This window comes from Gymnoscopelus braueri (genome assembly GCF_963280865.1).
Source record: "Gymnoscopelus braueri genome assembly, chromosome: 5".
NCBI classification, from domain to species: domain Eukaryota; kingdom Metazoa; phylum Chordata; class Actinopteri; order Myctophiformes; family Myctophidae; genus Gymnoscopelus; species Gymnoscopelus braueri.
In genome coordinates this window covers 23,795,854-23,811,662 of record NC_137606.1, presented here as the reverse complement: position 1 = coordinate 23,811,662, position 15,809 = coordinate 23,795,854, and the positions used below count along the sequence as shown (strand labels likewise).

The 15,809-nt window shown below is 39.8% G+C and overlaps 1 protein-coding gene across 1 annotated transcript in view; it reads left to right on the top strand.

The window, feature by feature from the left end:
• The window catches only part of gbe1b (glucan (1,4-alpha-), branching enzyme 1b), a 96,009-nt gene that overhangs the window by 52,953 nt on the left and 27,247 nt on the right, over nt 1-15,809 (top strand). The window contains exon 13 of the mRNA XM_080428769.1: nt 12,526-12,710. Within this exon, the coding sequence (XP_080284895.1) occupies nt 12,526-12,710 (185 nt within the window). The remainder of the gene's footprint in view (nt 1-12,525; nt 12,711-15,809) is intronic.

Below are 15,809 nucleotides of genomic sequence, written 5' to 3'. Positions count from 1 at the left end.
CCACACCTCGGCTAAGTTCTTCAAGTACACAAAAATAATATCAAAGACCTTCTATTAAGTGGTAGCCTTGAGCGTTTTCCCTCAGTTCTGAAGCCGATCACATCAGATATCAAGTCATCTTATCTCATATTGATTTCTTTGTGAACTGAGGTTTGTGAACCTTCAGTTAGATCAGGATTAAGTGTATTTATTTATGGTAAGATCACATTTATTGTTATGCATTTACATTGGGAGCCACTACTGTATAAATCATCCTACTTTGTGTTGAATTATTTTTTTGCTTTTTCAAGATTTTTTACATTTTTAATTGTTAATTTTGTTAGGAGGAAAATGTGATCTGGTGTTATTTTACTTTTATGGAAATGTCTATTGAACAGAATTTTCACCAGTGACTCCAGTCACTCCAGTCACTGTTTTGAAGAGTAATCGACATTGGTTTACCTGTACAGTATATTCACTCCCCAGAGCTGAAGTGGAAATTCAAGACAAAAGCAGTCTAGACTCAGATAGGCTTTTTCAATAGCAGTTAGTCCTCAGCCACCGTAGAAGCTCTCTTCATGTTCAACACAACAGTTAAGCTGTTCTGGGTGCTTTGATGCCTGCTGGTAAGGATAATGAAGTGATAATTAATGATGTTGGAGGTTGACCTTGGTTGAATATGTCTCCACAATGGCGTGGTCTCGTGATCAATGTAAATACTGTATACCATAGCCTCACTATCCACAGCATTTTAGCTCCACCTGGTGACTTGGTGTTCTCACCAAACTACAGTATGTTTTCTATTGTAGGATTTGAGATATAGTACATCCTTGTACAGGTTTGATTGATGACAAAAATCCTAATAGGATAGATCAGAGTGAACAAGATATCATTCAGTTGTCTGCCTGATGTGGTTAATGATTAGGCAGTTGACATCTGCTTCCAAGACAGATGACATCAGATTCCAAGACAGAAATAAGTTTTTGGTCGAACAGTTTCTGTCAAACTTTTGCCATCTAGTGCTTCAGCCACATGAGTTCTGTGACAGACACTTAATGTTGATTGACAGGGTAGAAGCTGCAGCACATTCACTAATCTTAAAGCTCTAGAAGCTAGTGCAATAGTGCTATTTCTCCAACCAGTGTTAACAAAGCTGTATGAACAAATGTACTGTACGTACAAAAAGAGAGTTTCATATTAATCTGACAAGAGGTATGAATAGTAGTAGAACAGTAAAAGAAAATCTCAGTGTCACTTTTTGAATTATAGTCAAACCCAGTATAAGAATTCACCATATTCATCTTTGTTAGTACACCTCTGTAACCATTATTTTGTATCATCCAAATTTGTGCAGCTTAACTTCTAAAAAAAGAAGAATTCTCATCTAAGATGTCACCTGGCTGTATACCAAATATACCACAATGGAGACTAGTGGGTCAGGTTTACCGTGTGTTCATTGATAGATTTCAAAGAGCCATGTGCATAGGGATGGTGGTGTGGAGCAATACTGTATATTGCACATTTAAAATTGTGCCTTTCTTTGAATGATGGGGAAAAAAGCAATCAGGCAAATTAGAGCTGCTAACATGTGCACATCTTTAAACATGAACATACGTATGTCTCACCTTTTTCCCCCCACCTCTTTTGTTTTTAATTATTTTATGTTCCTTTTTTTTAATTAGTTTTTCAGGCCGTTTTAATCATGTATTAATATAAAAAAATGTTTTACTGCAAGACATAATAGATAGATCATTCGGCTGCATAAACTACACTATTGACAACCATCCTAGTCTTGCTAGTCAATAGAGAGACTGTGTGTTAAATAAGTGATTTAAAAGCTTGTTTCAACCCGTAAGTTAGATTTTCTTTTCCGCTAGAAGTGAAAACATCTGAGAGCAAGGGGTACGACCTTTACTTTTTGGATACGATGTGCGGAAAAGGGTAAGAATCATGCATAGTGGAAAATATTTGAAAATGTCCCGCCCAACAGGCACCGAGCTGTGTGGAACCTCATCTCGGAGCTATGTAGCGGAGGGAGAGGTTCCGATTGGAGCTAAATAGCAATGTGCCTTTAGCTTAAGTTCACCATCTCTTAAAGGGAATGGGAGAAGACACTGATTGGTTTAATTAATGTAATGCCCAACACATGACTAATTCAGAGGCTTAATTCAGAGGCACCCTGCCGTGCGTCGACCTCAGCGCCCACATGCGGCATGCGCCATCCAACAGTGGTGGAAAAAGTACTATTTTTTACAGTTTTTTACAGTAAGTAAAAGTATCAATACGGCAATATAGAAATACTCTGTTACAAGTAAGAGTCCGGAATTCAAAATTTAGTAAAAGTACAAAAGTATTGATATCAAAATATACTTAAAGTACCAAAAGTAGAAAGTACTCATTATGCAGAAGTTTTCCAATGTATGAAAATAGCAGATCTACAAGCTCACAATGCGTCGCATCGCAATGCATTGTGAGCTTGTAGATCGGCTATTTAAAAAAAGGCTGAAACGTTTATAGGGCTGAAGTGGTTAATGTATGTTTTGTAATTATAATCAAAATCTACAAAGTAACTGGTAACTGAAGTTTTCAAATAATTTTAGTGGAGTAAAAGTGTAATATTTGCCTCTTGAGATGTAGGAGTGAAAGTACTGAAATTTGAAATACTCCAGTAAAGTAAAAAAATACCTCAAAATTGTATTTAAGTACAGTACTTGAGTACATGTACTTAGTTACTTTACACCACTGCCATCTAACTAGCAAAATTGACATGGACACACCCCCGGCGCATTTTGCGCCCTGTGGTTTAAGGCCTAAAACCTAAAATGTAGGCCAATGCGCCGCTAGATCCACTAAATAGGGCCCAAAGTCATACATCAACATCTCAACAGCAGATCTGTCTTTTAACAGTTCTTTATTCACTTTTACATTACTTAAAAGGCACGGATAGGTCTGGAGCTTCGTTGTCTCTCAGATCATTTAAGCTCCTGTAAGAGCCGGCGAGGCAGTCAGAGATCCTCCTGGAAACCAAAGTAGACTTGTAATTTGCAGTAAGGCCTTCAGAAATACCTGCCAGACGAGCTTAGGCTCATACAATAAGTGGTATCTTTAAAATCTCATCTTTAGAAAATTCTTTAGTGACTTTTATTCAATTTCAATGTATTTTTTTTGCCCCACAAGCAGTACTAAGTATGGCAATGTCAGTCAGTCCGTCCAACACTTTGGTCCCAAACAGGATATCTCCAAAACTACTGACTGGATTGCAATTATATTTTCTGTGTACCTTCATGCTTCCTGGAGGATGGACACTACTGATTTTAGTCATCACATGGCCTTTCTTCTTGTGCCACCCTCAGACCAAAATATAATCTTTGCACACAAGATATCATGAAGTGCATTCATGCTCCCGATAGGTTAAACCCTAACCATTTGGTGACCCTATGACCTTTCCTCTAACTTCACTTGCACACAAGATAATATCTATCTATCAATTAATTGGTCCTATTGCCATAACACTTTGGGTCCCAAATAAGATATCTCAAACTACAGCACTAGTTTGGCCTTTAGACTCTGAGGAGTTTGACGATTAAACAATACGAATATTTCAAATCAAACTATTAATTTGGTGATACTTAATTCATACAGATTGATTTTTTGATTTTATTTGCGGTGAAAAATCAACCTTGTTTCAAAAAAATATTTAGCACTGTGTAATATTCATGTTCTGTATGGATGTTCTCATGACACAAAAAGCAGTTGAAACTAGAAACGGTGCTCCTCGGAGCACAGGTCTCCGCCAGGTCAGGTAGGTTATTGTGGGCCAGCAATATTGTGATTATAGAGGTGAGTAAAAGCTGTTGAAGTTGAGGGATTAATGTTGATGAAGTTATTGCACAGACATGCAAACTTTAGATACCAATCTTAGCCAATCAGGATGGAATATGACAAATTGGACCGATCCGTCTTGATCACATGACTATAGAGATAATGTCTTACAATTTGCGTGATGTTTGGACAACATCTGTAGGAGTAATATCCAAAGAATTGTTTAGCAAAAATCGGCCTGCTGGTGGCGCTTTAATTGGCCAATGTGAAAAGGGTGGCATTTTTTCATCGGCCGAGTGGGAAAGTGTGTGCAAAGTTTCACGGCAATTGGACGCTGCGTTCATGATTAGAGGCATTTTGTTCAAAACGAGCCACTCCTGCAAACTTTAGATCTTAGCCAATCAGGGTGGAATATGAACAATCTGACAAATACGTCTTGATCACATGCCTATAGAGGTAATGTGTACCGATTTGTGTGATGTTTGGACACAATCTGTAGGACTAATATACATTTTTTTTTTTTGCTAAGATCGGCCTCCTGGTGGCTGATGTGAAAAATGCAGGCCAGAGGTTTTTCCTTGGCCTCTAGGGGGTGTGCGTGCAAAGTTTCACGCTTATAGGTAAACGCGAATCGGCCTGTTACAGTGCCACCATGAGGCTGATTTGAAATATTTAAGGTGGCATTTCTTCCTTGGCCTAGTGTGAATGTGCGTGCAAAGTTTCACGGCAATCGCATGCTGCGTTCATGATTTGAGGCATTTTGTTCAAAACGGAGCACTCCTGCCAACTTTGGAAGCCAATCAGGAGGGAATATGATAAATTGGACACATCCGTCTTGATCACATGTCTATAGAGATAATGTGTACCGATTTGCGCAGTGTTTGGATACAATCTGTAGGAGTAATAGCCCAAAAAATGCTAAAATCTGCCTGCTGGTGGGGTTTTAACAGGCCGATGCAGAAAAAGTTGGGTAACTGGTTCTGCTCTGGTCTCCAGGGAGTGTGCGTGCACAGTTTCATGCCAATCGGTTCAACGGTGCCGGAGATTAGCTGTTAACAGACAGACGGACGAACACACAGACGGATGGGGGCGAGAACATAGTCTCTGCCACATCTTCGGCCTAGTGGAGACAATTAATGTGAATTAATCGCAGAAGATAAACGCTCCTTGTGTATAAGGACCTTTAGTGTTGTTTTATTGTTGTGTACACTTGTTTTTGTAATATTATTATTATTAGTAGTAGTAGTAGCAGCAGAAGTGTCTTTTTCAAATCATTCTAAGCAGAGATATACAGTGTCACATCACAGCTTTCGGGAATGTCAACTTGTGTTTAGTGGTTTGAACATAAGAAGAAGAGACGGCATTATGGAAAGCGGAACAGTGTGTAGGAGGGCTTGAGGTATATCATCTATTTTTAGGGTTTCTCTAGCGGAACAAGAACACTATTGTCTTTTGATAACAACTAAACAGCAACTAAAGGACAAACTTTACTTCAGATTCTTATGTTTTTCTGAACAGACTGACAGGAAAACAAGAATCTGATCCGTTTTTATGTACATCCTCAAAGGTGAAAAACCATTAACACTGCATACATGGCAAAGTTTTGTGCATTAAGCAAAAGCATTGGGGAAGTGCTTCAACAAAGAAAGAAAATCTAAGTAAATACAAGATGACACGCCATGTCAATGGATCAATGACTACAGAGTCATTTAGCCAGTGCTGAGCAAGAACAAATCGTTTGAGCAAGCAAATCAATTTGAAGTGCCTAGCTTACAGAAACTCATCTATTTACTCAGGGCCAATAGCAAACACCAGCCTGCAAGAGGACACAGGGAGCATCGGTATTTGTGATGTCGAGAGATGGATACTGTAAAGATTGTTGGAGTGTCATTGACATTAAAGTGGCAAGTGGCATGGCAGTAATGAAACGCCTCAGTGGGTTTATCATTACATCAGCAGGGATACAATGGAAGCACTATTACCTCCTGACTTTCGGAGCTCACAGAGACTTAAGATAACCTTGCAGATTTACAGTCTACATTACTGAGCTAAAAAGATTGCATTGACCACTCTACATTTTACAAACCCATATTGCAACTAGAAACCATTATATTTTAGTCCTGGATGGTGAAAGGAAATCCACCTCCCTACTTTCTCATACATTTCAAATAGATGACCCCCCCTAAAAGCGATCTATGAAAATGTCAATAACATGTCCGTTTTTATTTCTTTTTTACCCAAACGCTTACCAGAATTGCTTACTTACTGTACTGTTACACGTGTAGTCAAAGTAACAGAAAATCAATGTAGCAGGTGCAAATAATCATTAGAACATGTCCACGGTTTTGTTTTTTTGCATGGTGCTTAAAGCCTTCCGGACTGCAACCACACATTTTTTACAAATCTCAAAACTACTACAGGATTTAAAATATCCACTGATTCCGTCATTGATCTTGCCTTTCTAGAATCCCGCCAATGGAAAACGCATTGATCCATGGCTCCTTCTTGTGCTGCTAATAACTGAGGGGCCTGTGTCACTGTCTGGCGCTTATCTGATGCAGAGCTGTGCAGGGGAGTAATGGGAGTAGCCAGCTTGCGAAACATGTCTTAAACAACCCTCTGTGAACACTATGCCCCCCCCCCCCATTCATCATACCATTGTTGGAAACTAAGTACATTTAAGGATGGAGATGTAAACAAATAACATGTATCAAGATAATGTCTTCCTGTGCCATTTAGACCTGCTGCCACCTATACGTTGTTATACCTTTGAATCCGGGAGCCACCTCTGTGTCTCATTAGTTGTTGCTATACATATAGCAACATCATGTTGTATACATTTTTTTAGTAAGAATTTGAACATTTTCAGAAATCTTAGGTTAGGTTTTAGAAGGCGTTTTTAGAATCGGCCTCAGGTCTAAATGGGTTAACAGCACAATAGCACTTTTGATTTGTAATGCACTTTATATTTGAACCAAATCTCAATGTATTATTAACAGCGAATGCGAAACACTGGAAATTCCATTTTGAATTTCGCAGTCACTGTGTTTTGACTTGAAAGATGAGTTTAAAACCTTTGTTAACCACTTAAACCCTATATACTTCTTTGATGCATCATGAGCTGGTAGAGCTGCTATAGTTTCTGAATGTTCGCCGCAGAATAGGGATGCTAGGGTTGTTAAGTTGTTAAATATATTAGTATTCAGGTTACTTACTTGAGTCAAAGTGTCAGCACTTACAGTAATTTCTTGAAGAATGGGTTGAATCAATACCCTTGTATAAGTTCTCTTCAGACTTGAGTTAGAGAGAGATCAATGGCCTAATTTATGATACTGAAGTCAGTCGAATTAGACACACGCAATGTGTGAATAAGAAAGAGTGAAAAGTTAATAAAGAAGGGAATAGGAGTAAAACTATATTTTCATATCTCATATTGATATTAGTATGTCTAGACGAATGTACACTACACAGTGTTGTGGCCAAATAATTACTGGTGATGGATGGAATACAATGAACTGTATGAAACAGTTGCACACAGGTAGCTTAATTTCTCTTCTAAAACCGAGGCAAAGGTGTGTCAAAATAAGAGACATTTTAAACATTGGTATAAGAAGCGAACCTAGCAATCACTGGATGTCTGGAGCACATTTTAAATGGCGTATTTTGTCAAAGAATTGACTTGATTGACTCTCAGGGGAATATTCACCACTATCGCTGAGGGAGAATCTTTCACTGCAATTTGGCACATTAAAGCTGCACTATGTAACTTTCCTCTTCTACCCCAGATTTCTATCCCGGTTTCCTGCGCAAGTCCTGACATGTTTTACCATTGAGCTAATAGAGCCTGCCTGCTTGTTCAGGGGATAAATTGAATCTTGACCATCAGGTCAAAATTTGTGTCAGAACCTGTGCAGGGAGACAAAATGCAACCACCCCAATTGTATAAGTTATATTGTTAACATACTCTACCATACAGATTGGACAAAAGAAAGTTACATAGTGCCGCTTTAACACCACAGAAATATGACAATTATTTTATAATCCATAATAATGGAGAGATACATTAGTAACATTACATAACTTGGGTAAGTGGCATGTCTAAGTCTTGACAAACAGATGGAGTTGCCCGAAGGCGAGCCAACTTATTTTGCTGTGTTACAGTGTTTTACTTTTCCTGCAAAACTTTGGGGTTAGTTTCCCAAATGTTTCCCCAAGTCGTCAGGGAATCAATTTATCCAGGAGTTCTTCTTTCTTTATTTCGGTTTGATATGTTGTATATATGTTTTTATATTATAATTTTTTTATTAAGCTTTTTTACATCACAAATTCCTTCTCAGAACAGTAGCCTTGCCCTAACTTAGTATGAGAGACAAGTTAAATGTTCATTTGCAATCTGATCTCTGTTGATCATGAGCAGGCAGTGGAGAGTGATTATCATAGTGATTAATTCTGGCACATATGATGAGCATTGCCGTTTTTTTATTGTAGAGAAGAGCTAATTAATGATAATTTAGTCCCCACTCCTTGTGGATATTTTTGTCACGGTACACTTGCATATACGTGAAATTTGTCTTAGGGGTTAAGTGTTTTGCTTAGGGACACTTTGAAACATAGACTGGGCAGACCGGAGGGCGAACCGGGGACTTTCTGATTTCCAGACGGCCTCTTCTACCCCCATTCAGCTATGGCCACCGCTTAAGGAAAAGGTAAAAGCTAATGGAAGTGTGCATGGCACATTTGACAGCTGAACCAAGGGGCAAACGGTCACGGACTAAATGGACTGGATGACTGGAAATCATCTCCATGTGGCTAGCATAACATTGGGGTGAAAATACACAGCAGTAAACAGAGCTTAGTGAATTTATACAGCCAATTAAGTCTAGTTCTTTTGATGCATGCGTGCGTGCGTGCGTGCGTGCGTGCGTGCGTGCGTGCGTGCGTGCGTGCGTGCGTGCGTGCGTGCGTGCGTGCGTGCGTGCGTGTTTGCCCCACCTCCATCATACTCACTCCCACCCCACAGCACCTCTGTAAATATGCTATGCCTGGCCTATTCGCACTGTGCAGGTGGATGATAAGACATTGCCTACTGCTTGCATTACCTCAGGGGGCTCATAACCTCAGGTGGTACTTACCAAATATTTGCAGGTGTGCTGCTATGCCAGTACTGCCAATATTGCATTATTAGTACAGTTGTTCAGTACAATAATTCAGCATTGAAGCATATCCTGTAATCACATAGTGTCTCTCTCTAACATTTTTTCTAAAGCCTGATCTTTGATTCGGTGACGAAGTGCTATGAGATCGTTCAACAAAAAAGGATGTGGCTGAAGCATAAATCAGGCTTAAGGAACGTTCATGTTTCGTCTCTTCAGGGAAGGTTGTCAATCTCACACTCTGTCCTTGACATCCCTTCAATCCAATCCTCAGTATACAGTACTTGCTTTTCCAAGTGGGCTGAGAGTACATTCAATACATCATCTTATTCAAGGTTACTCTTGAGTCAAGATGATCACACCAGTAGGATCTGAATCTGTCATTTGCATACATTATACTACTGTACAAGAGCTCCTGCTTGACACTCAACTTACATAATACCTGCCTCTATAATAGGGCTTTCACCGACTAGTCGACTAATCGACTAGTATAACCACTAGTCAACCTTGTTGGTACTAGTTGAATAGTTTTTTCTTTTCTTATTTTTTTCTCATTGTTTTAGTGCCATAGTAATGGCCCGGCCCATTACTATTATTATTATTATCCTCCTGCCCTTTATTTTTTATCAAAAGGGGGTCAAACGTATGCCCAATAATAGCCTATTATTGGGCAATAACCCCCTTTTGAGGATCATTGGAGACGCTGCTGTGCTGCTGTGCTGCTGTTAGAAGCACTTCCCTTAAAACGTCATGAAAATACAGGCAGGAGGATAATAGTAATAGTAATGGCATTAAAACAATGGCAAGATTTCTTTTTCATTTTTTTTTCTCGACTAGTCGACTACCACTGGGTCAAATTAGTCGACCAGTAAACATCTCTAGTCGTGAAAGCCCTGCTCTATAATACCTAAAAAATAGAATTAGTGGGCTAAAACATTTTTTTAATTGTAAATAGGCATCCTTTTCAACTAATGGATATATTTATTTCTGGCAAATATATTAGTAGAATTACTTGAAATATCTTCTAATATTTATTAACTTTGGAAAAACGTGATAAAAATGATATATCCCGAAAGACAGTATTCATTCTTTAATATTAACTGTCAAATATGCATCATTACTTTAGCATTCAAATATTCTCAGGATATATTTATTTTATTTTATATTTTGATCTTTGAACTTTAAAATGTTTACTTTTTGATAGGCTTTTTAAAGCTGTATCTATCCCAGTTATTGATTATACTTTCTTTCCCACACAGTAAATACTGCCAGTTCTTATACAATGAGCTTTTTATTTTATTTCCCCCCCCTTTTCTGTATTTTGAATAATGGATTTCCAATGCACAAAGAATATGCACCATGCACATTGCACAATCCTCTTTTGGTAGAGTGAATGAATGTCTTCCCTTGACCTTCTGCAAATGTACCACGTCTGAGGTGTAATTCTCTTCTTAGCATTTCTTTCATTAGTGCGGGAGGCATACAATATTATTTGCATAGATGTCATAAGAAAAATGTCTCTCTCTTTCTCACTGACTCAACCCCTCCCTCCCTTCCTCCATGCCTGCCCTCACTTCTTTGCTGTCCTAATTCCTAGGCATGCTCTGCATCATGCTTGTTCAGCTGGCAGCCCATGGCGTATTGTTTGTTACTTCTTTAACAGCTACATAACGTATTTCATTAGAATTAGCTGTCACTCATCGCCCGCTCCACTTCATCCCACTGCGCTTTTTTGTCTTTCCATTGTGCAGAATAAACACTATTCTATATTCCATTGTCATGCTACTTCCTCCGCCTCTTGTCAAAGTCTTTCTTTCCCTCCCTGGAATTCAATTATCCTGACTGTTGTTTTATGATGTTGTCTTGACATCTGATGACGGATTCATTATCTCATCTCTTGGGATGACATGACTGTGGTGTTGTGTCGGAGACCTCGGGGGAGCTTTCCTTTTTCCCTTTTGACTGTCTCGTTCTGTGATGCAGTTTTTTACTGATAGTTTCAGATTTGCACTCTGGTTTCATTTGGTTCAGCTTGTACAATCAACAGTCTTAAGCAAAATGTGTTTAAAAATGTGTGTTTGTGTGTGTATTTGTAGTGATCGTGAAACACAATGAATTAATGTAGGCAGAGAAAAAGATAGTTCTCCTGAACATTCTCTTTTTTGTAATTACTGGTGTCAGGCTTATGAATAGCTGTCTGCGGTTTCTTCCAATTTCCAGCATTGACTTAAATATGCTACTAAAATAACGCCTGGTGAATTAATTTTGCAAAAATGTTTTGAAAACATTTTGACCCTGGGGTTTAATTTGTGCAAAATGTACCCTTGTTTGGCTTTTGTCTAAGTAGCTGTTCTTGAAAGGTCAGATTCCTTGGTGCTATAAAGGGCATATTTGGTGACATGTTGCAGGTGCTTCATACTGTACTGAACTTAATGTATTCATCAGAGAGAGAGAGAGAGAGAGAGAGAGAATTTGAATTTGAAAGGTTTAATAACAGCGTGGCTTCCCTGTGGATCTGCCATCATGTTGATGACATAATTCTTGCCCAAATATGGAGGGATGGTGGGATCAGTAGATGTGAGATTATTTAACAACATAGGACCATGGCCTACTTGGGGCTTTTCATATTGGGAACGATGTAAGTGTCGTTCCATTTATATTGGCTCTATGGCACAAATGTTACAAGAAGTTTGGCCAATCAGTTAAGCTGACGGGTCGGGTTAGCCAATCAGGGATTTATACTGGCTTAGCGGCACAAACGTGACGTGACACTCCGCCAACCCGGGTTGGCAGATATTTGTGGTTTTCGTTGGTCTGTCCGAATTGCCACCTCGGGGTCATTATGAGACAAACACGCACAAGTTTGAGAGCATTCGGTCGGCCGCCTTCCGACTGGACGGTGACACACACAAACTGATTTGGTAAATTATAGTTACATTTTATAGTTTCAAATCTGTTCTCCCCATAACATACGGTCAATTTAAATCCTTGATTGCAGGCCTACCCACAAGGGTCTGCAATTGCTTTTAATTAGCTTTTAAATTTGTGTTGTATCACACGATAGGGAAAGGTTGTTTTATTTGGTTCTGTTTTGTCTTGTTTTTCATATGAATATTGATGTGAAAATGAAAATGAAATTGTACTGTGATGTATCTCGACGACACTGCAAATGAGGGCAACCTCAATGTCTTTCGAGAATAAATAAAGGGATAAAATTAAATGAAATGAAATAGCATAGATGTGAAAAACCTCACACAGAAAAAGAAGAGCCTACTGGCTACTGGCAGCATGCACAATACATTTGGCACTTATCAGTCCAGTGGACAGACACACACACACACACACACACACACACACACACACACACACACACACACACACACACACACACACACACACACACACACACACCCCCAGGCACACAGGCCCTATTCTAGATGACTCGCCTCATAGGAGCCACGCCGTAAAGAAGGTGCAAAATGCACAGCACAGTATGCTATCTTAATTGATAGTGAAGGTGTCCCCATTGTTTCATTATGCACATATTTTAATAGTCTCTCCTACATTGCAGGGAATGAATTTGGCCATCCAGAGTGGTTAGATTTCCCCAGAGAAGGGAACGATCAGAGTTACCACTACGCCCGGCGGCAGTTCAACTTGTTGGAAACGGATCACCTCCGCTACGTTCAGCTCTATTCCTTTGACCGGGACATGAACCGCACCGAGGACAAGTACGGCTGGCTGGCCGCCGCCCCTGTAAGTATGTAGGGTACACACAACATGCTATGCACTCACACACCCACAAGAGGCGTGTGCTGTTACGCCTCCGCGTGCTTGCATGCACTAGGGCTGTTAACATTCCTCAGAAATTAAATTCAAATATTGGTCTTAAAAATGGGCAGATATTTGAATATATTCGAATATTATAATTATTATTCTACTTTTTTCTTTTTTTTTTTTTTTTTTTGACAGGGACAGTACAAAAAACAATGTATCAAGTGCTCGGATCCAATAAAAAAATATATATTTTGTTTGATCCATTGTTTTTTAATTGTCTCTGTCCAAAAAAACATTAAAAACTAGAAAAAGTGCTCCTCGGAGCACAAGTCTCCGCCAGGTCAGGTAGGTTATTATGGCCTCCTGGTGGCGCTATAATAGGCCAATGTGAAATGGGTGCCATTTCTTCTTAGGCCTTTCAAAGCAATCGGACACTGCATTCATGATTTGAGGCATTTTGTTCCAAAAATGTGGTTTGCTAAATTAGACCTGCTGGTGGCGCTATAACAGGCCAATGAGAAAAGGGGGGCATTTCTTCCTCGGCCTAGTGGGAATATGCGTACAAAAGTTCACGGAAATTGCACACTGTGTTCATGATTTGAGGAATTTTGTTCAAAACTGACCTATCCTGCAAACTTTGGAAGCCAATGTTAGGCATGAAATATCGGACACATCCATCTTGATCACATGACTATAGAGATACTGTGTACCGATTTGCGTGTTTTTTGGACAGAATCTGAAGGAGTAAGAGGAAAACATTTGTTTTACAAAAGTCAGCCTCCTGGTGGCGCTCTAAAAATGTGTTCAAATGTGAAAAATGCAGGTCAAAGGTGTTTCCTTGGCCTCTAGGGAGTGTGCGTGCAATGTTTCACGAAGATCGGTGCAGTTATAGGTAATAACGTGAATCGGCCTGTTATAGCGCCACCATGAGGCTGATGTGAAAGTTTTCAAGTGGCTTTTCTTCCTGGGCCAAGTGGGAATCTACGTGGACAATTTCACGGAAATCACATGCTGCGTTCATGATTTGAGTTATTTTGTTCAAAACGAACCAATCCTGCAAACTTTGGAAGCCAATCGGAGCCAATCAGGATGGAATATGGGAAATCGGACAGATCCGTGTTAATCACATGGCTGTGGAGATACTGTGTACCGATTTGTGTGTTGTGTTGAAAAATGTGGGGCAGAGGTTCTGCTGTGGCATCCAAGGAGTGTGTGTGCGCAGTTTCACAGCGACTGGGCCAACGGTGGCGGAGATTAGCTGCTCGCAGACAGAAGGACGGACGGATGGACAGACACACGGACGGACGGACAGGGGGCAAAACATACTCTCTCGCCATGCCTTTCGGCCTGGCGGAGACAAAAATCGAATATGTTTTTTTATATTCTAATATACATTCCCCCCCCCACACGCGCACACACGCACGCACGCACACACACTTATTGTCTAAGGACATGGTTTGTTAAAACAGGGACTTCAAGGATGTTTTTATCACCTACTGTAACATTCTTTCAATTACATCCAGAATAGTTCTGGCCGTAAATGCTTCAGCTTATCGAAGATTGTTTCATGTTCTCTGTAATTCTACTCTCAGGCTAGGTTTGGTATATATACACCTTTAGCATTTATTTTTCTTTCTGTGTCTCTAAATTGAGGAGCAGTTCTCAAAAAAGTGGAGGGTTCACTTTGGAAATGTCTTGTTTCTCTGGCTGCTGTCAAGGTGAACAGTAATGGATTTCAGCTTTTCTATGGCTCTTTGATTGATACATATGTGTTGATGATGTAGCACAGTATTTTTCTCTTGAGGGGGCTGGTGGTAAGGTAGCCTACAGAAATGGGATGATGCAAAAGAAGTGTGTGCCAGGGATTAGAAGTGTTTCTGTGTAATTGATTCAAAAATACCCACAATCCCACCATGATCCAATCCTCAGATTAGAGCTACGCTGTAAAATACAGACTGTTAAAGGTACAGTGACATATTGTTGTTACAATAAGTGTTAAATAGCGCTATATTCCAAATCATTGCTATAGATTGTTTGTTCAGTTTGGTCTCCCTGTCTCTCCAGCTCTTTAGTACATGGAAGGAAAAAAAAATAAGGTCGGGATACAAAGTTGTATCCAATCAGGAGAGAGAACTCAAAATGGAACTGAAACGTTATAAAATGAAGCTGATAAATGATCATTGTGGAGTTCTCTCTCTTGATTGGGTTAAATACTGTTGGTATCCCACCCACGGAAAATGTATTTTCTGTTTACTAAAGAGCTGGAGAGGTGGGAGACTCCTGTCACTGACAGCACTCTATAGCAATGATTACTATTGGAATATAGAGCTTTAAGTTTTTAACAAAAAGCACATTGTTTTAACAAAAATATATCATTTACTCTGAGATTGTACACATAATAACCAAAGGGTTAGAGTTACAAATGGATACTTTAACACTGAGGATTTGTATTGTGCACTTCACCTTTACTGTGTTACTTTTTGACCTATTTCTCCACACCAGCCAGACGGACGCGTCGGAGGGGGAAATGTATCAGAGAACTTAATTAGGCCCATGTCTGGTTCGCAAGGCTCATTTCCGCATATTAGTCTATCAATCAAAAGTTTGCTCTGACTCTCTCTGAACGCGCGGGGGCTCTCACAGCTGGGTGAAGATGAACCTTAGATGTATGAGGAAGGGAGAGTCAGGCAGCCTGGCTAGCTGGTTTCTACTCTCCCTGCGGGAAAAGTCCATCCCCAAGGAGGCTGCTGGCGGGAAATGAGCATACATTTGGCACCATTACTGACCCTGCTACACTTCAGGCGCTCTCCTTCCTGCCTGTTTCCATACTGTTCACCTGAAGCCATGTACGGTGTAGATAGATGCACTGCAACGGGTACTTTATATCATTGTCTGGTCTGTTCTCCCCCAGTGCTGTTGACCTGAATACTGTAAAGTGTGGGATGTTTCTATCATCTTACAGTACTATATATGTCCACATATATTGAAGGTTGTCTTTACAGCCAACATTAAATGTGGAAACTACTCTGACATCTTGTCATTGATACCGCGTGACATATTTTTGGTCAATGCATTTGC